This window comes from Anarrhichthys ocellatus, unplaced genomic scaffold (genome assembly GCF_004355925.1).
Source record: "Anarrhichthys ocellatus isolate YVR2014 unplaced genomic scaffold, GSC_Weel_1.0 scaffold62, whole genome shotgun sequence".
Lineage (NCBI taxonomy): Eukaryota > Metazoa > Chordata > Actinopteri > Perciformes > Anarhichadidae > Anarrhichthys > Anarrhichthys ocellatus.
Genome location: NW_022280092.1, coordinates 1,554,375 through 1,575,092, shown reverse-complemented (window position 1 = coordinate 1,575,092; position 20,718 = coordinate 1,554,375). Strand labels below are relative to the sequence as shown.

General features: G+C 41.2%; 3 protein-coding genes and 1 pseudogene across 3 annotated transcripts; 1 reads left to right on the top strand and 3 right to left on the bottom strand.

Moving 5' to 3' along the window:
- Positions 1–338: 338 nt before the first annotated feature.
- Positions 339–4,823, bottom strand: dhps (deoxyhypusine synthase). The gene is made up of 10 exons (XM_031872294.1): positions 4,693–4,823; positions 3,851–4,050; positions 3,500–3,664; positions 3,267–3,388; positions 2,642–2,738; positions 2,321–2,407; positions 2,005–2,110; positions 1,810–1,913; positions 1,244–1,369; positions 339–575 (listed from the first exon to the last, which is right to left on the bottom strand). Exons 2-10 carry the CDS (start codon positions 4,043–4,045, stop codon positions 480–482), a joined length of 1,098 nt encoding a protein of 365 aa, XP_031728154.1. The 5' UTR covers positions 4,046–4,050; positions 4,693–4,823; the 3' UTR covers positions 339–479.
- Positions 4,824–5,755: 932 nt separating this feature from the next.
- LOC116397057 (guanine nucleotide-binding protein G(I)/G(S)/G(O) subunit gamma-7-like) lies at positions 5,756–6,676 on the top strand. Its single transcript, XM_031872194.1, has 2 exons — positions 5,756–5,971; positions 6,182–6,676. Exons 1-2 carry the CDS (start codon positions 5,879–5,881, stop codon positions 6,305–6,307), a joined length of 219 nt encoding a protein of 72 aa, XP_031728054.1. The 5' UTR covers positions 5,756–5,878; the 3' UTR covers positions 6,308–6,676.
- Positions 6,677–6,710: 34 nt separating this feature from the next.
- fbxw9 (F-box and WD repeat domain containing 9) lies at positions 6,711–10,433 on the bottom strand. The gene is made up of 7 exons (XM_031872193.1): positions 9,993–10,433; positions 9,762–9,909; positions 8,577–9,600; positions 8,246–8,394; positions 7,948–8,151; positions 7,799–7,864; positions 6,711–7,572 (listed from the first exon to the last, which is right to left on the bottom strand). Exons 1-7 carry the CDS (start codon positions 10,091–10,093, stop codon positions 7,498–7,500), a joined length of 1,767 nt encoding a protein of 588 aa, XP_031728053.1. The 5' UTR covers positions 10,094–10,433; the 3' UTR covers positions 6,711–7,497.
- A 2,582-nt stretch (positions 10,434–13,015) lies between these two features.
- LOC116397018 (deoxyhypusine synthase-like) lies at positions 13,016–15,510 on the bottom strand (annotated as a pseudogene).
- Between the last annotated feature and the right edge of the window lie 5,208 nt (positions 15,511–20,718).

The window sequence follows — 20,718 nt, the reverse complement described above, 5'->3', positions numbered from 1 at the left end:
TGTGATGCTCTTACTCTATAATAGTCTGCCCCCTCATATGTCACTAAAAACACCGCCGTTAATAAACAAGGGCTGGTCAACAACAGCAACACTTTCTGCAGTTTGTATCCTCCTAATGCAACTGAGGAGCTGTGAACTTCATTAGATACTCAAAATATAATATTTCATGATAGATGATCACTTATGTCTTGTGTGCTCTGTGATGCGTTTTTTTTTGTTTTTTTTTAAACAAAGATCACAAACACAGTCATGTGAAATTAAGAGTCACATGCTGGAGCCCTTGTGGCACTCTCACACAGACCTCCTGCACAAAGACCGTCTGTAATAGGGAGACATTATTCATTTATGATTTATTAAGATATTCAGACGGCTTCCATCCTGTGTAAATGTGACAAAAAAAACTGGGAAGTAATATACAAGTGATGTGATGGTGTGCCATGCCCCAGCTTATCTGAAATAAATCACAGCTTCTAAACCATTTAATCTGTCTTCTTGCCGGCAGTCAGCTTGTCAGCGTGGAGAGCGAAGGTCTGGGCCACAATCAGAGGGAAGACTAAAGAGACATCTGCATACACCTGGGAACAAAGAGCAGAGCAGTTCTCTGTAACGTTATGTTTGTGGTGCGTTACACACTTATTACACTAAACTGATTCCAGTTCACATTTGTGTTTTGGTGCTTTGACGCCACACTATGCGCTTGGATCAAACACTGTGCAAACACTGCCACCTTGAGGCCAAACGTGTTAGATCCAGCAAACTATTGCTCAGCTTATTTGCCTGGTAATCACTTCTGATGTGCTATAACATGATTTCCAACCACATAAAATGTATTCAAATAGAAAACAATGTCAAATAAAAAGCAAAAAAATAAAAGCTCTTCGTCTGCTGTAGGTTGTATGTGAATGGAGGTAAAAGCCACTCGTCATAGATAGTCATCATAGATGCTGTGCCTATTCGTAAAGCATGATATATGAACAGTTACTGACTGAAAATCTGATGATTTTTCAACTAAAACATCAACAGGAATTGTTTGTTGTCAGCCAAACACTGTTTAAGCGCAAATAAAAATCTGAAAACAGTTTAGTTGCAGTATCAAGGTGCTGCTAAAAGGCAAATAGGAAATATATTCAATTAAGTGGAGTAGAAGAAGAGAAGAAGTCTCAAAATATAACATAAAATTGTAATAAATGGAACGTTATGTTGGTCTGACGGTGGCTAATACTCATGGTATGAATATCGGTACCTTCACAGGTTTGGCATCCATTTTAATCTTGCCCCAGGATATGGCCTCGTCAGGTCTGGCCCCAGAGTCAGAGCCATCAAACTCCTGACCCGTGTTCACAAAAACCGCATGGTCAGCTCCGTTCCTCTGCAAGGAGACAGGGCAGAGCCAGTGGGTCGGGAGGGGAACTGGTTTTTGAGGTTTGCTTTGCTACCTCGGGTATTTTGACAGTAGACAACAATATTTTTCTAAACTTTATCATAGTTTGGCACAATTTCACACAAAATGTCCACGTATTCAGATACTTTAACTGAGTAAAAGTAGCAATACTGCTGTAAAAAAATGACTCCATTACAATTAAAAGTCCTGCATTGAAAAAGTCACTTACAAATGTGCTTATATTATCAAAGTAAAAGTTCTCATAAAAAGAAAAACCTTGTTGGTTATTGTTGGACGAGGAACTCATTTTAACTTTTTTTCTAACAATGAAACTTATTTTAAAAGCTCATGATATGATTTACATGTGAAATTGTATATAAAGCTGATGTCACGATGATAAAGATCAAAAACAAAGATCTCGTAGTTACCATAAGATTAGCGTTGCATATGTGGTGTTTGACCACCCCGGCTCCAAGGATGATCATTCCCGTCCTTTTGGCAAACACCGCCTGGCTGTTAATCCTGCGAATATCTGAAATAAAGTCCACATTCGTGAAATGACCGACGGCTATCACTGAGACAGATGTGGGGATCCTGTTCTGTAGCAGCGATGTCGCTTTTACCTTCCACTATGTCCAACACCAGGCCCGGGTTCTTATAAGAGTGGAAGTAGATCATGTCACCCAGAGAGCCGTCCGTCAGAGCAGGACTGAACACTGGAATGTTATTCTGAAGCAGATAATAATAATAATAATAATAATAAAGTACAGCACGTTTAATGACTGACGTATAGACAAGAACACACTGTACGTACAAACTAAGCAGAGTCTGGGAAGCTGGATGAAGTGAGTAACGAGTACAATTAACAGTTTAATTTTGTGTCGTGACTTTTGGGGTCCCTTATGATATAACACGTTACCAATGTAAAGCAGGACTCACCTTGTAGGCCCAGTAGTAGACAGAGTCAGGATTATTGATCTCCTTGCCAAGCCGATGGATCATTTTGGAGGGAGTCCAACGGGTGCCCTGAAATAAGAAAAGTCAAATGTTACACGATTGCAACATCCCGACTGCACAACTTTGTGGAACACATGTTTTATGTGAGGACTAACAATATTCGAATGAGCAATGATCCTAATGCTCAGGACGGGTTACATGCAAATGTAATCATGTAATCAATTAGTTGACAAAACCGTACAAGTGTTAGTCGTCTCAGAACTTCTTTGGTCGAGGACGGCCCTACTACCATGAGAGACTCACCTCTGTGTTCTGCTCCAACACCATCTGGTCCAGGATGGGCATCACCCAGTCTTCAAACTTACAGTAGTTGTCATTGGGCACCAACAGATTTCCTATCCTACATCCAGCCAGCACAGACGAGGAGGGAGAGATGAAGGGGATCAACAATTGGACCAGACATAAATAAACAAATTAGAGAATCTGACACATAAGCTGGGACTTCTAAAGAGGAGTACCTGGCTGACAAAACCCTACAAAACCCTGCAAAAGCAAGCTGGCTTGCATACCGCAAATTGCGACTGGACGCAGTAGGACATATATCCTATATATCTTTCTAGCATACTAAACAGTACGGTAGTATGGGTGTGTTTACATCGATGATGATTGGTGCTCAAACATGTTGATGGACATCAACATTTCCCTGATATCAAATTTTCATTGTTAAGATACCAGCCATAGTATCGGACCAGAGAATTCACTGGAGTTTCTGTTGCTGCCGTTTACATTCCTCCTGATGCAAATTCAAATAATGCAGGATTGACCACTGTTTTTGTTTTTGTCTTGTCATGTTTTTCTTGAGTTTCATCAATGGACTCCAACCGCTTTTGGTGAATGTGAGAGGCGCATTGAATCAGTAGTTGCCAACCTGTTGATGCCCCTCATGCGGAGCTCCTTGCCAGACATGCTGAATTCTCCCAAGTATGTGTGACCCAAACACTTGATGAAATCCTCCTCTATGCCTCCAGCTGTGGTCACAACCACGTCCACCTAAGACAGAGTGACAAGACAGATTCTGATACACGAGCCTCCCCATTGAAGCGGTTGATTGTTTTTAGATGTTACCTGGAATGTAACTGTATTTAGTTTATACATTTGTACCATTTTGTGCTCCACCAGGTAGCGGATGCTCTCTCTGATTCCGGAGCTGATGAGGTTTGAGGTGTAACCCAAGAAGATGGTGCAGCCCGACTTGCTGCGGTGTTCATCCAACGCTATACCCTCAGTCCCTTCATCCTCCTCCACCGGCTCAAGACGCTTCTCTATCTGTGGGTGTGGAGACATTAGACAACAATGGTCAACACTATAAATGATCACAGTCAGACTGATCACGGGCTACTGAATATGTGCCATTTATACTGTATCATCAGGGTCGGTTGACATCCCCCAAACAATGGAGGTGAATGGAATTTTTTGTGAGGTAACCTTTTGCTACACAGCAATTCCTCTCACCATGAGGTTGATCTCCTCAATGGCCAAACCCAAGCTGCTGGCCTGGAAGCCCGTGGTGATGTAGGACTTCAGCACTGCCTGGAGATCAACCCCCTGGTTGAAGTCGTAGCCTCTGATCTTCAGCGTGTCCTCCGGGAGGTCGCAGCTCGGCTTAAGGACGGCGTCCAAGGCAACACACGGCGCATGGTCTGCCATCTTTACTGCAAAAGCAAAAAAGAAAACATGTTCGTGATGCGGTTAGTATTTAAGAAAATGCCCATAAGAGCCCAAAGCAAGTGACAATGGACGTGATCTAAGTCAGCGCTGACTGACATGAACTAAAGAACTGAGCCCTGATTGAGCTTCCAAGCTGCTGAGCGACATGTATGAACAGCTGGAAAAAGGACATTATAAATAATATCTTATAAAATCAACATCATTACAATTTTTCACAAAACATTCCTACGTACAGCTCTCAAAAAGGGCTCTGGGTGAGGAGCTTTAGCCAATGGTACTTATCAATAAAGAGCATTTAGAGAAAGCATGCAGTGTGTTAATGGCTCAAACTAAATCCAGTTTAACCAGTCTGAGGCTTTCCGGTTTATGACAAGGATTCACTTTAACTGTTCTTTGTGCGATAGATTTTGCTTGAAATTAATAACATTAACGAACAATGGCAAAGTGGAAACACATATTCAGATTATTTATTTGCATATTTATCAAAAACCGAAATCCTCATTCAACCCTTTATTCAGGCAATGTGGTGTGTTGTTAGCTAGCAGACAAGCTAATTGTGCGCTGGTTTTGTCGTATCGGCTGATTTTAGTCGTGGATAAAAACATTAATAGAGATGAAAAATATACTTATTCTTGAAGAGACGTCTGTTGATGATGAGGATGGCTTTGTAGCAGTCGGCTGACACCGGACACAACGAGGACGGCAACTTGCATTACTGTAAACAACGCATTGATCGTCTCCCCTGCGAAACACAAGTTCTCACTACGGAAAGTGCGAAGGGACAAACACGACCAAACTTTATTTCTGTGCACATCAGTCAAAACTACACACTAGGGCCACTATTAGTTTCCAATTATACTCATAAACAGTTTGTTTATCTTAAATAATTGTATATATATCATTTAGTTGATTCTTAAACATTTAATTTAGCATTTGCTTAATCAGGGAAATAAGTACTTAAATTGTACCTTTTTACTTGAATAAAACCTTTTATCAAAATGTGAATAAAACTAATGACTTACTCCATTAAATTGAATGTGTTTATTTTGAAATATATGTAAACTTAGTTTGCACTATTTATATGGATAGATAGATTATTGTACCATATCAATTATACAGTACATACAATTACTTAGTGTGAGGAATGGTTTCAGTTACACTTTTACGTTATTGTACATGGCTTATTGAGTTGGACAACATAAATGAGTCTCTATAAAGCTGACTGTTTTAACTTTAACAGTGCATTTTACAAGCTCATTTTGTGTTTGGCAGATAAAATGTCACTCTACAAAGTAACTATGGACGGCAGCTTTCACCTAACTGTTCAAGTAAATTACAATATTTCCAGTAGCATGCAACAATGGAAACACATTTAACCAAATAACGTTTCTTTTTACCAATCAACCACATTTCTATTATTGAGAAACATCTTTTTTTGGCAAAGTCAGCTGCATCTTTTGTAAAAAGCAAGCGCACGTTGTGGCTTAAAGGCAGAAAGCACACCTGAAGTATGTAGCATAATGCCTCAGCCAATAATCTTTTCATCAGTGGTGGCTGTGTGAAGTAATGTGTGATGTTTGTGACATTTCCAACACTGTGCTGTATGACCTTTTATATCACAGGAGCCTTTGAACTGCCTCCGACAGTGAATAAAAACGGGGTGCAGAGGTGAAAGCAAAGGCAGCTGCCTCTCAGACTCCTGCACAAACACGAGCTGACTCTCTGGGATTTGGGTAAATAACTGCTGCTCCAAATCATTTTCCTGCTGCTCCAGATAGCAGTTTTTTTTGTTGAGTCTTTATACTGAAGGCAATGTCAGGAAAGATGTGCAGCAGCAACAGTGTTATTCAGGCTCAAAAACTGGTGGATCAACTTCGGGTGGAGGCGAGCACGGAGAGAATAAAGGTATGTAAGAATTTGAATAATCTGTATGCTACAGCTTCACCAGATACCTGAACAGCACAACATATCAGTTGTTTGAAAAAGATAACAGTTCCTTAAATATAGTGTACTGACACGCTTTATTAACATCCAATGTCAAATAGTGGTTTACATGATTCTATGCAGTGTCGTGCATCCTGTGAAATGCTACCCAGTCCCCCTTTGTCCCAGCAGATCTCCCTGACTGCAGCAGACTTGGTCCGGTACTGTCAGGAGCACAGGCGCCAGGACCCTCTGCTCACCGGCATCGCTGCCTCGTCCAATCCTTTCAAAGATAAGAAGAGCTGTGTGCTGCTCTGACAGTCCTGAAGAGCCGAGCACACACGGACCACTCCTGCCTGAGTACAGACACGGATTCTCTCCTGTCAAACGTGGACAATATAAACCTTCTAGAGCGGCAATTCATCGTCTACCTACCACTGAGATAGTGCCAACAATTACACTTTTTTTTTTCCTACATCTACTTTAAAGACAGCTCCCGGCATAGGTGAGGAATAACTTAATTGTTTTGCATTACAAAATCAATTAAGGTTTGATTTCAACCTTCCAATAGTAAGGCATTACATTGACTAAGGACTCAAGTAAACAATTTGTAGTATTAATAGCAGCTTTATCCAAACATTGAGCACAGACCTGTTCAATCATGACTCCCCTCGGGGCAGTGAACACATCCACCCAATAAATCAGACACATTTTCAGAATATTCACTTCGCTCTTCTGTGGAAGAAGTCTTTCAATGTGTTTTAATATATGCATCTGTCAAGTAATTGTGCGTCAGAGTTAAATTCATCCAAGCAATTAAATAGTAAACAAACAAACTCTCACACACGTACCTACAAAAAAGGTCCCATTGATTAGCACTGAGGAGTGTTCAAATAAGCAGCTTTACAGATACAGTCGGTGTGCCAGAGGGTAAAAGTATTTTACTGAACACACAAAGTAACTAATGCTTTTGGTACAATATCAGTCGCTGTAACGGGATCAGGGAATTTGCGAGCATGTAAATACTACAAACTAGTTTCCGCACTGTTTTAACAATTAAAAGAGGAGAGACAAACACAGTGTCTCTTGACATGAGACAAACATTACCAGTAAACATATTTCCTGTGTTCAATTATGTTTTTTTTCTGTTTGCAGAGGAATATCTCAACAAGATATTAAAAACAAAGGCTTGAGGGCTTTTTGCTGAACCAACACAAGTGACCTGAATCTTCCCAAACAGTACCTCTACCATGACTTTTTGCATCACAACTTAATGAAACAACTGGACATGGATATTTAAAACAGCATTTGTGTTTGTTAGTGCAGTGAATAAAAGCATTTGTTTGGCCATATGTACCACAAAAGGACTCGACTCGCCTTCATTTCCAGCACAGTTCATCTGTTACGTTGACACAGCCAGACAGGCTGCAAGGCAAGAGAGACATTTCCTTTTTTTTGTGTTGTGTACAGGTTGTAAATTCCCAAAATGCTTCAGGTTTCTTGGTCTTTCATTTTCTGGGCTTCCAGATATTCACGTTCACATCCCCCGTCGCTACAGCAAGGACTCCAGCCTCCGCACTCAGCTGACCGTTGGAGACAGACAGGCGAAGTAGAGTGGAGACACAGGGAGGAAAAAACATTTCAGAAATGACAGTGAGCCTGTAGAAGGGTTCATTAACATAGAAAAAATATAGTTTAATTTGCACTTTACATGCCTTGTTAAATACAAAATGGATCTTTTTTTTATAAATTAAAGTTACAACAGATTGACATTGTAATTATCTATACATGGTGGTACAAAGCACTAACCCCATTAACTCCAGCTTGGTGACGCAGTGTGCATAATGTCCTAGGAGGAGCACAGGGGATATGTACCTGCAATACAGACGATACATCACAACTTCAGAAGACTGTAGCAGAGTTAGTTCAACAGGCAAAGTAAAAAACCCTCGTCCTACCTTGAGGGTACGATCAGATGAACAGGTGTAGAGGCTTCCGGGGGACCTGTGGATGCCGGTGACCAGAGCTGTGTGTCCCACATCGAACTGGGACAGAGGCTTTAAGGTCCCCGCCTGCATGGAGAAGGAGTGGAGCATGCCGCTGTTGTCTCCCGCCCAAACTTCACAGCCACTGTAGCTCATGGACAACAGGTAAGAGCCCAGCTAGAAACAGAAGGTGTTGGCTGGAGTTAGTCTGGGTGTCAGGTTCGTCTGAGCATGAATGCACACAAAAATACATGCGCGTCAGTGTGTTTACCCGGATTTTCTTCAAGCCCTTGCCTGCCCTCCGGTCGTAGACCACCACAGTGCAGTCTTTACTCCCGGAGATGATGTACTTGTCGTCTGCAGCGAGGCACATTACAGCGTTACCGTGCAGACGGAGGCTTTTCACCAGCGGTTCAGCAGCTGTAGACAAATGATGTCACGAATACCCTTTAGAAAGTGATTTGTCTTCCAAATTTGGCAAACTGCTATCAAAAATTAACTTTAGAGTGATGTCATGTGTCAAAACTAATGACCTTTCATTGTACTTCATGCACACTCAGCCACTGAACTGAGATGTAAACTATATTCTAATCCCCCCTCACCTCGGGTGTCATACATGCTGATCCTCTTGTCAAATGTACCAGCCAGCAACACATCTGTCTGAAAGCACAAGCAGTGGACAGCAGCCCCAGACTTGATCAGGCCTCTCTCCGCCCCGCCGGCCTGGAGGTCCCACAGCCTCACCGTGCTGTCGAAGCCACCCGAAGCCAACAGAGGTCCCTGAGACGCCAGGCACCAGACCCAGCCCCGGTGAGTGCTGAAGTTTCCCCGCCCTCCCAATGTGTGCAGCAGCGTGCCACCAGAGCTTGCCTGTAGATCCCACAGTTTGACATTCCAATCTCTGGAGCCTGTGGCACAAACCGCCCCCTCTCCCCCCACAAGGAGGACTGAGTTGACCGGTGCAATGTGGTCTGAAGGAAGGGTGATGCATTCCAGCGCTGCGGGTGGGCTAGGACTTCTGAGGGGTTGGGGTTGCTCCGTCTCTGCTTGTCTTCCATTGCCCAGGTTCATGAGGTTTGCCAAGTCCTCTTGGCGATTTAGAGCACCAACTTGCCCCTCATTAGCCCCAAACACCATCATGTGGTCCCTTTCTTCTTCCATTAGGGCTGCTGCATCATCCTCCAGTCTTTCTCCCAACTCCTCTCTTAATCTTGCCAGTCGGTCCCCACCTACTATGGGCGGCATTTCATCATCCTCACCTTCCATCGCCACCTCCATTCCTTCATCAGCACCATACGCGACCTCCTGCGCTTCCACTCCCACCCCTTCTACTGCATCCTCTCCACCATCTGCCTGTCCTTCTGCAACGGGCTCCCCATCCTGCCCTGCCCTTTGCCGCAGTCCCACTTGCTCCTTTGCCTCCTCATCATCTTTGGTCTGTCTCGCCACGAGTTGCGCTTGGCCTGTCCAGCAGGTTATCAGCTGCTCCATCTCCAGGCAAGCAGACGGCCAGTCAAAGTCCTCCCTCGGCCCCACTGGGAAGCCAGCTCGTGATCCCATCAGTCTGTGTGCCCGGAGCTGCCAGGCTGTGTTGTCCTTACCCACATTACCCAATGCATGGCAGACCTAAAAAGAAGAGGACGGTATTAGTACTTTTGGGGGAATATACAGTGAAACAGAGAACGATATGACATTTAGTAAGAAATTAGCAAGAAAATGTGCCAACAAGACATCTTCAAAAGCAATTTTAGGGAGGTGATGGGGCCAAAAATCTATAAAAAACTGACCATTGGAAGCACAGTGATGACACACTGAGCAGGAAGGTGTGAGGCGATGTGGGTCACCAGCTCCCACGGTAATGACAACAAGCCATTGGCCTCAGCAGAGGGTGAGGGGCTGATGTCTGCAGAAGATGGGAGACTAGCAGGCAGAAGACTGGAAGAAATATATAGTAATGACGTATTAATATCATATCCTTGTGAGACATGATATCAGTGGAGTGTGAAAGACGGTCTTACCCGTGCAGGTCACGCCCAGAAGCTTCCATACTGGGAGACGTCCCGGGGTCAGGAGATGGTCCACCCTGGTCCCCGTTTGTCCCTGTCTCCTCAGACATCATCACCTCCTCTCCTCTAGCAGTAACGTTATCTACGACATGTCTGTTGACAAAAAAAAAATACAAAAAACACTCGTTGCAAAGAAAAAAAAAGACAAACTTTCACGAGTGTTACAGCTGTGACAGCAGGTTAACGTTAGCTTCAAGTAGCTAACGTTCCGTTATTGACAACAAGCCAGCCGTTGACAATGCTAACCGCTGGTCTCCAAGTCAGTGTAACAAAATGGTGACCCTAAAGTTTCCCTGAAGATTTATATATATAAACCAAACGAAGACTCAAATGTCATGTAACGTAGGAATATGAACGGGGTTGCGAAGGCGAACTATTTGTTCAAAGTTCAAAACATTATGACGAACCATTTCCGGTTCCGGTGTTGTGTGTGACATTAAATACAGTCTCTCGTTGAATACCGTTTGCCCGTCGATACATGTTTATTTTATTACAGTTGAAGGTTTACAACACAAGCTCTCTCTCTCTCTCTCTCACACACACACACTCACACTAACAAGCTCATGCTTTCAGGTTATTATCGACATTTGACGTAATGGCAGAAAAATCTAGACGTTTGTTTTGTTTGTTTGATGGAAGCATCTCAGAGATGGTAATTCTTTAAAAATTAAATGTATTGGATTTTGATAAAGGATCTATTGGGCCACAGATTATTTAACAAATCAAAAAGTGACTAGAACATCAATTTCATATTAGTTTGTAATACTTAATATTACATACTTTCATGTAGCATCTGCTCTGATATTGCCCAAGGACACAACTTAGTCATGAATGATTGCCCCCGAGTCACAACCATCAAACTCCGGAGCAGTGTTCACATACACCACGTTGTCAGCCCCGTCCCTCTGCAGGGAGACAAAGCAGTCATTGGAAGGCAAACTGATTGCCTTCCAAAGTTTCTTTTACACTGCACTTTAAATTGTATTTCCTCACATATTTATACAGTACAGCTTTAGCAGAACTGTGAAACAAGCCTGGATGTTATAATGTAATTTAAATTAAAACATAAACTGGCACCAATGGAGGTGTGTCAACAACCAAACAAATACACCATCACAAGTGCTGTGGGACATATAGGTGGGTTCACCTCCATAAAAAAAGGTCTGCAGTGCAGGAAAAGTACCAAAAGTAATTTTGATTGGGTAGGGAGATTTATCTGAATGGGATTCAGGCCAAAATACTCCCCTATCTTTCTCTATCCACTCCAAAAAAGAATTTAAAAAAACAATAGCATATTATTGTACTGCCCTGGAAGCCTTTTTAAATCAACTACATGTGCATATCCTTCTGAAACGAAATATATGTTCACAAGTAACACATTTTTGGAGTCAAAAATGCAAAAATACTTACCTGTGCTTGGCTACGCTTCCTCACATTAGCACAGAGCTACACTTACTTGGTCTCTTTCAGGTAGTAATGTTACCTGTCAATTTGCTGATAGATTGTCTCTCATGGATGTTATTCAGTCCATGCACCTTTAACCAAAGAACTTAAAGATTGACCTGCTGATGTGGATCTTTATTCAAGGAGTCAGGCAAAGCAGTGTGACCGGGTAGGCAGTTCACAGCTGCTATAGGCTACATTTTATAGAAGACTTTGAGCATTTGTGTACCAGCCAACACACGTTTCTGCATGTCTGACCATGGTGATGCTCAATACACAAGACCCAGAATAAACTGAAGCAATAAACACAGACTGCATTACCAAACAGATTTTATTGACAATGCATTAAATCCATTCTACTAGAAAGCAAGGAAGTTCCAATAGATAATTTTAATGCATTTAAATCAAATCAACAATAAATGAACTGGCATTGAAGATAACAGTAATAGCTTCAATCCATTTCAGGTTCTAGGGATAGGTTCTGACCAATCAGGAACAGGTACCAAGTTGTAGCGTCTTGCTAGCACAGGTAGAGTAGCATGTGTTTTAGAGATTAATGTCAGCTGATCAGTGTTAGATGTTAGTGTCTAACTAGAAAATGCATTTCCTGCTGAAAATGCATTGGAAAGCTGAAATGAATTGTAAAAAATTGCTGAAAATTAAGAAATGGGAGACTACCTATCTGAAAAATGTTGAAGCTCGAAAGCATTTAAACTGCACTGCTGAAAACCCTTCTAGTTGAAATGTCTAACTATGGTGTCTGTAGCTGAAAGTATGAGAAGAAGAAGGCTTTGAAAGTTGAAGTTTAACAGGATTTGAAGAGCGAGAGAGAGACTGCGTGCATGTGTTTAACTGGTTGCCATGGTGACGACACACCTGGTGTTAGAGGCAGACTGATTAAGAAACATTTTGTTGGAGTTCATGTCGCTCTGCAGCTCCTTGAGCCAAATGTGTAAATCTGTGGGATTCCACAGACATCTGTCTACGACAAGGACAACATTAGCTACTTCTCCATCAAAAATGATGCATGAAGAGTGAAGATTGTGGACACAGTGGCAAAAGACAAATGTTTTTTTCACAAGAATCTCAAGCTGCTCTTCACTCTAGCAGTGACATCACGCACTCTAAGCTGCGCAATACACACCCATTATAAAGTCAGAAAAGGGCTGAAAAAAAAAAATCATAAAAGTTAAATTGCTGCAGTTCAAAAAGTGTAAAAGATATCAAAAGCTGAATCATTCTGCAATAGCTCAGGGTTTTCTCAACATTTTAATGTTGAAATGGTGCCTGTAGCTGAAAGTATGAGGAAGTAGAAGGATTTGAAAGTTGAAGAAGTTTAAGAGGATTTGAAAATGTTCTCCATAGACATCCCATTCAAAATAATAATTGCAAAAAGCTTAATAATTCAAAAAGTTTAAAAATTAGAAATATGAAGAGATAGCTATAGCAGCCATGAGCTGAACATTTTGATGGTTGAACGGTTTCTGTAGCTTAAAAAATGTGGAAGGAGTTAAGTAGCAAAGAGTGTACGGAAGAAATATAAAATGAGGAATAAAGATTCGAAGATCAATAGTAGCATTCCAACAATAAAAGCAAAATGGCCCCACAAAACCCAAATTCTAAAAATGAAAGATAGACAATGAACAAAAGTATTGATGCCTCTGCTAAAAAAGAAATTGGAGAAGGCATTGATTTCATTCTTTCTTCTCCACAGCAGCCGCCTCAGCATTAACTGCAAAGGTTTCTGCCAGCAATAAGGGGAAGATAATGCTCGCATCTCCGAACACCTGGAAAGACACAATGACGAGATGTGTATTAAAACGACAAACCAAACACAGGCTTTGTGCACATCTAAGGCTTTAACACGAGTAAATCGAACACAACCTTTAAGTATCCAAATATATCCAAACTATGATAGATACCGTCACAGGTTTGGCATCTGCTCTGATCTTGCCCCAGGACACGGCTTCATCAGGTCTGGCCCCTGAGTCACAACCATCAAACTCCTGAGCCGTGTTCACGTACGCCGCGTAGTCAGCTCCGTCCCTCTGTAGGGAGTCAAAGCAGTGTTTAAATACAGTAAACTGAGCTGGGAGCAAAGGAGAATGCCTGATATTAGCGCGTATTTTTATGTGCATGCAGGAGTGTGCAAAATGTATTCAAAATGGAAATAACTGAACACAACAGGGTCAAAAATGACTCACCCAGGAATTGGCATTGCATGTGGTGTTTGGCCACGCCTCCTCCAAGGGCAATTATCCTTGAGCTGTTGGCAGCCAATACCAGGTTGTTCAACTTTGAAATATCTGGAATTAAATGCATTATGTAAGACCAACGAACACCACAGAAACAAATAAAGTAAGCACCAATGAGGGCTGTTTTACCTTCAACTATGTCCACTATCAAGCCGGGGTTTTCCTTTGAGAAGAGGAAGAACAGATCTCCGATAGCGCCGTCTGTCAGGGCAGGGCTGAACACTGGGATGTTATTCTGAAACAGACACCAGACCACTGCTCAGTAACAGCATCGGCTTGGAGCCACATCACGTACAATGATTTGTCCAAAATCTTTGCCTATTGGGTGAGCAAATTAGCTTTTCCCAGATCACTGGTCTGATGTGCACCAGGACTCACCTTGTAGGCCCAGTAGCAAACAGATTCAGGGTTGTTGATCTCTTTGCCCAGCCGATGAATCACCTTGGATGGAGTCCAGCGAACGCCCTGAAAGAAGTAACATCACAGAAAAGGTATAACTAAAGTGTGAGCGGATCAGGACGTCTCAGCTGCCACAATAAATAGATTAGCATGATCAACTGCTGATGTAAAGCCTTTGCAATGCAAGAGCAATTCAAAAGTGATATTGATGGTACGGCGGAAACATTAGGTATCAAAATGAGGTATAATATGACTCATTTTATGAATATTGTTTTTTTACATTTTGGAATTAACACCTTGCAAATATAGAACATTTTAGGAAAACAGCTAGACAAATGTTAAAAATGGAGTCCAAGCACCTGAGTGTTCTGCTCCTCCAGCATCTGCTTCAAGATCGGCATCATCCATTTGTCGAATTTCTCATAGTTTTCTTCGGGCATCAGGGTGTTTCCAGTCCTGCAGTGACACAAAGTGACGCGCAAATGAAGTTATTTTAGTCTCAAGGTATCATCTTCTGATTATATCCGACATGTTCTCTGACCTGTTAAGGCCTTTGTCTTACAGATCCTTGCCAGGCAAAGAAAAGTCTCCAATGTAAACTGGGCCCAAACACTTGATCAGATCCTCCTCTATACCTCCAGCCGTGGTCACGAAGACATCCACCTACCTATACAGAGAAAGAAATGTATTGCATTCGGGAACAAATGTGCTGTAGTACAATACGTGCCAGAGCGTGTATTGCTTTAACACAACATAAAATAATATATTTCTAATGATTCAATATATTTGAAGAGGGTCGTACCATTTTGTGTTCTGCGAGGTAGCGGATACTCTCCCTGACTCCACAGCTGATGAGATTTGACGTGCAACTGAGGAAGATGGTGCAGCTCCTGAGGCAGGGGCAGGTGGATGGATCTTCAACAATTCCATTCACCGCCTTCACCGGTTGCTGACGCCTCTTTATCTGTAGATGTGGAGCAGAACGCAAAGTTCAGGTTTTTTTATTTGCAGAACACAAGCTCAAAATAATCAATTTGAAAAATAAAATTAATACAAAATAATTGTAAAGTTAAGCATCATCTGCAGAGCTTTGATAACTTATCCAATTGTAATAATTGGTGCCTACTTTTTTTTTGCTCATGCTCATTCACCAAGTTCTCCCTGTGTAGCGCCCATCTTACCATGTTGTTGATCTCCTGGACGGCCAGGCCAAAGTTGGTGGCCCGGAAGCCTGTGTTGAGGTAGGACTTCAGCAGGGCGAGGTAGTCCACTCCTTGGTTGAAGTCGTAGCCCTGGATCTTTGGTGTATCTTCTGGTACAGGATCAAAGTTTCTATACAGATGTCCAATTATTGGGTGGATATGGTGCGCCATGTTGTCTGAAAGAACGATAAAATACAGTCATGAATTAGTCGTGAATATGCAACTATAAAACATCTAGTACTTCAATACAAATGAGCTATTACTTTAGTCTGCAGTACTGCACAGCACATGAAAGAGGCTAAAAGAGTCTGAAATTCCAGAAACAGGCTTGGTCAGATGGGACTACAGAATATTATGATGGACCGCTGCCAAGGACTTCACATTAACAGGCTACCAGTTGTTTTTTAGTATTGAGGTGCCTGCGACCATCTAATTAATTCCATCATAATAATATCATTAGGCTATTATCCTTTCTCTATGATTAAATTAGCAACAGTCACTTGTAATTCAGGAAGAAACCCAATCCGTCACGTTTGTCCACCTGAACCCTGCCCAGTTCAAACCAGTGAGGAGCCCACAGAGAAAAACAGAAATCTCTTAAGTGAAAAGCCCAAAGCTAATCTGACTTCGGCAACATCTTTTGTGTTCATGCAAGATCCCATCACCTATGGTAAGAAGCTGACTGGGGGGAGGGGTGGGGGGGAAGTTATCAGGGCCTTTAAGATCCCATCCATGCATGCTTTGAGACATGCTTGAAATAATAATTTGTGTCTAAACTTGGTTTTTCCACAAAGAGGCTCGAATGAGAACGAGATTTGAGACTTAAACTCGGCTAATCTTCTTAATCAGAACTGTGCGGGAGTATATAAACACATTGTCTTTGTATTAATGCCAGCACATCATTTTGATTTCTAACAGCTTTATACTCCATCCGAATTAAAGGGGACCAAGAACGCCACCTGGGGACTTACACCCTGGGAAATATAAACTTAAACGACCCCAATATGTTACTTGGGCACACAGATTCACTACCGGTATTTGGACAGAGACGCGGTTTGTAAAATAAACATATTTATTGTAGAATTCAATGCAAATCACTAAAACGACTAAAAGAGGCAGAACAAAGGAAAAACAGCCAAAACATGTAAAGCAAAAGGAAAACAAGAAAAAGAGGCAAAACAATCAAACTAAATGGAGGCGGCAAAACAGCAGCAGGTGAACCTACAAATGATAAACAGAGATTAAAAGGGCACACCATGCTGCAAAATAATACAAATTAAGATGTGACTACTTACCACCTCAAACAAGGGGTAAGTAGTCAGACGGCAACAAGAGGAGGTATATATGAGACACTCACCACCAGAACAGGGGCCAAGAAGGAGTGAGGCCAGGACCACAGGTGCCTTATAAATGCTGGCACTAATTGAGGGGAGGAGCCTACGTTCACAACACTTCCTATTCTGAGGAGCGTTCCCCACTACATGTGCAAAGTATGACTAAGGATTAAAGCTATAGAATCACGTTCCGCCTCTTTCAGTAACGTACGAGTTGTCTAGCTATGCATGACCTGTGGTATCATGATGTAGATCCACATGCATAACTTGCGTGTAGCAGTAAGGGATCAGAGTGGCAAATCAATATTTGAGTATTAAAGAATTACAATATGTCTTTATGTAGTTTCCATGTGTCTATGCATCAACAGTGACCATATCCAGACATTTCTCTAACTAACAACTCTGCACAGCAGCTTGTTCTCAAGTCAGTCAACAGTGCACAGTTTTTAGTTGGCAAAGCATTTTTGAAATCTTCTGTATGAAAGTGTTTTCAAACGATAATGATAAGAAACATATCTAAGGACTCAACAGTTTAAATTATGTTACTATACATCAGATATGTATTGTGCTTTTAAAGTTCTCAAAGATGCTTTACAAACATAATACACAAATAATGTCTATAACTTAAGATGGGTCTTTAATGGAACATCAGTTTGTCTCTCACCGACAGCAAATGGCACCATGACTGTCGTGGCTGCAGCTTTACAGGACAGGATTTCTTAGATTTCTTCACATGGAATATGTATGTTGTTCAATCACCAGACTGTCGCCGAATTGGAGGAGATATGCCCGTCTTTTCCAGCTCTGATCACATTTTAAAAGTTTTCTTCTTGGTTAAATTGCATTCATCTTTCCATTTCATCCAAGTCACCTTCGTTATAATCGAAAGAATGGTCACCATAGCTTAGGATTTGATGTAAATGACATTACAGTCAATTTATTAATAATTCATTGTACATTTCATTAAAAGATTAAATGTGTCTACAATTGAAATCCTTACAAGGAACATGTTAAAAAAAAAAAAGAAAAAAAAAAGTGCAATAAAAAGAAATGAATATTTATTGATAAATATCTAGAGTGTAATATGTGGTGCAGTCAATGCAACAAAACCCAAGATCAGGTTTTTTGTTTTTTTTTATCCCACTTCACGGTGAAAAAAACTGGCTCCTACATTACCCACAATGCAACAAGCGGAGGCATTCATTTTATTGCAATTACCACCTCACTTTGGACATTTTATGACTTTCATGTGCGATCGACTATTTAAAGTAACTAGTTAAAAGTTGCAAGAAGAAACATGCAAACATGTGCATCGTCTGCTGCTCACCTCACAGTTTGCTTTCATCGCTTACACTTTGGCACAGATACATGCAGAGGGTGTGTTATTCAGGACAGCATTTTTGACAGGCAAAACTGTCATGATATAATCTGCAGACATGTCCGAGATGCAATGAAATAATCTCCTTTCACAATCTAGTGATCGTTGGCACAACAAACACTGCTAATCAAACAGGTGTGCCCATATTCACCTTACTAAATGTCATCTTCTGAAGCCCGACTACTGAACCGCCTTAGTCCAATAGAAGAATCAAAGTCAAAAGGTTTTACAACCGTGAGAAAAAGGAAAAAACTTTATCGTCACAAATACTTTGGGCAAGCGGACCAATTGAATTTGAGAAATTGTGCAGGCAGTTAAATCCCATAATTGTAAAGCAATATTGGATTACCGGTGTTGTTTATATGTAAGCTGTAGAGGCTGAACGTACTTCATTAGGACATGCATTTGTGTGAAAAACACATTTAGGTGAAATTGGAACTAGAACATGGATGCACTCATTACTCGGGTTTTCTAAAATCCTTCCCGAGCGGTTTGTTACATGGTCAGACTTCAATAAGCTTTTATTTTACAGTCTCTGCCGTGCATCGAGTTCCATTATTCAAATGTCACTTTAGTTCATTTGCAAGACAAGAAACACTCCCAGCTCACAAGGAAGCGATGCCCGCTACGTGTTTGTGATGTTTACAGTCCGACTTAAAAGTTTCAGTGGAACAAAAACATTCAGACGACTCAAAGGTTAATAGAAAAAAAATGTTTATTTCCCCTATTCACAAAAAATTAAATAAAAAGGGATACATCAGATAACATCCAACCTGCACCACAGTTGAGCAAAAAAAAGAAGGTACTACATCAAATTCAATTGTCAGCCTTGATATCAGATTGAAACAAAGTTATGAATTAGTTTTCCACATTCTTCCCCAAGATATATGCACCCGACAACGACTCTCCTTCAGTCCAACCACAACATCAACTTTGACATTATCAAATCGTCCGCTATAAAACAACGAAAACAAAAGTATTCTTTAAAACAAAAAGAATAAAAAAGGAGAAAAAAAAAAACTTTTAAAGTCCAAAAGAATTTGTGCACTGGAGCACAAAAAAATAAAAAGAAATAAATTAATAAAAACAAAACCATCATATGAACATAATAAAAAAAATAAAATAAAAAAACAACTTGTGGCCAACTTGCATTTAAATTTACTTCTGTATAGAGCTTAGTGTATCGCAACATGGTGGGGAGTAGTGAAGCTTCAACTTTACCAATTATTTGCAGCTGAACTTCAGTTACTGCTCCCAGAGCTGATCTGTGCAGCCTATAATCAGTGAGCGGCCGTCGCAAATCTCAATGCTTGCCTCCCAGTTAAACCTGGATAAGATGCCATCGGTATCCGCCCCGTGGGGTGGGGCGGATACCGATGCCATCTTATCCAGTTAAACCTGGATAAGATGCCATCGGTATCCGCCCCGTGGGGTGGGGGGCCTTACTTTATAAAATACATAATTATTGACGTGAGCTGATATTCAGGAGGGAACCAATTCTGCTGTTTTCCTTCAGCGACGGCCTTCGTTTCAGGAGATTTGAGAAAACGGCGATAAAACTTCCAACTAGCAGACAAGTGTTGATACTCGGGCATGACTCAAACTACACCCCCCCCTGACATAACTTTATTGTAGCGCTGGTGCAAAATTACATCTAAGCAGTACTCGAGTACACACCTTTATAGTAAAACAGCAACAGGCAAACAGCCATACACACTTCCGTTACAAGCGTCCACTATGAACAATGACTAAAAGATAAAGCTGGACAAAGACCACCACTCTCACATAAGCTAACCGGTGTCAGGGGAGAACTATTGGGATTCAGTGTATTCCCAGGCAAATACTACACAGTATCAACGGGTGAACATATGGCATTGGCAATCACTAGTTTGATCGAAAGCTGGAAGAAGTACCTTATTAGTCCAGCAGCGAGTTGCACTGCCATCGATAAAGCTCTTATAAAGGTAGATCCCTCCAAATTGACCCGTTATAAAATGACTAAAAAGTAAAAAAAAAAAAAAGGGAGCAAGACTCGCTGGAAAAAGCATGCAATGATCGTGACCAGGAGACGCCTTGATGGCTCAACCAGCCATTGTCTAACAAAACGCTTTGGCGAGAAAGACTGGGACACTCGAACGCAGACGTGGATCCAAAATACTGCAATTAAGATGTCGACCTCCTCTTGAGTCCTATTTAATCCATTTTAGGAGGAGCTACATTATAAAACTAACTATGTTAAGAGGCCTCAAGTCTTACCTAGTCATTCCCCCAAATGCTTACCATTATCATCATTACGCTTACTTTAGCAAATCATTTAACAGTCCTAAAACCACTTATCAAAAAAAAAAAAAAAAAAACTGTCTCAAGATCAGTATATTATTACCGTTTATCTTACATTTGAAATTCTAAATTTCTTACAAAAGAAAAAGTGCATTTATATCAGTAAGAATCAATTCATTCTTGGTGATGTCTTATCGCTCACATTAAGTTTGTTTCGTAAAGTCTCTTAAAACGAAGCAGCAGCAGCAAAAAGGATTCTCGACTTGCCTACAGTATTTGAACTCTTGTTGCAGAGAGTTAAGCGGATTCCTGTATTAATCTACCTAAAGTTGGTCTCTCTCACACACACACACACACACACACACACACACACACACACACACACAC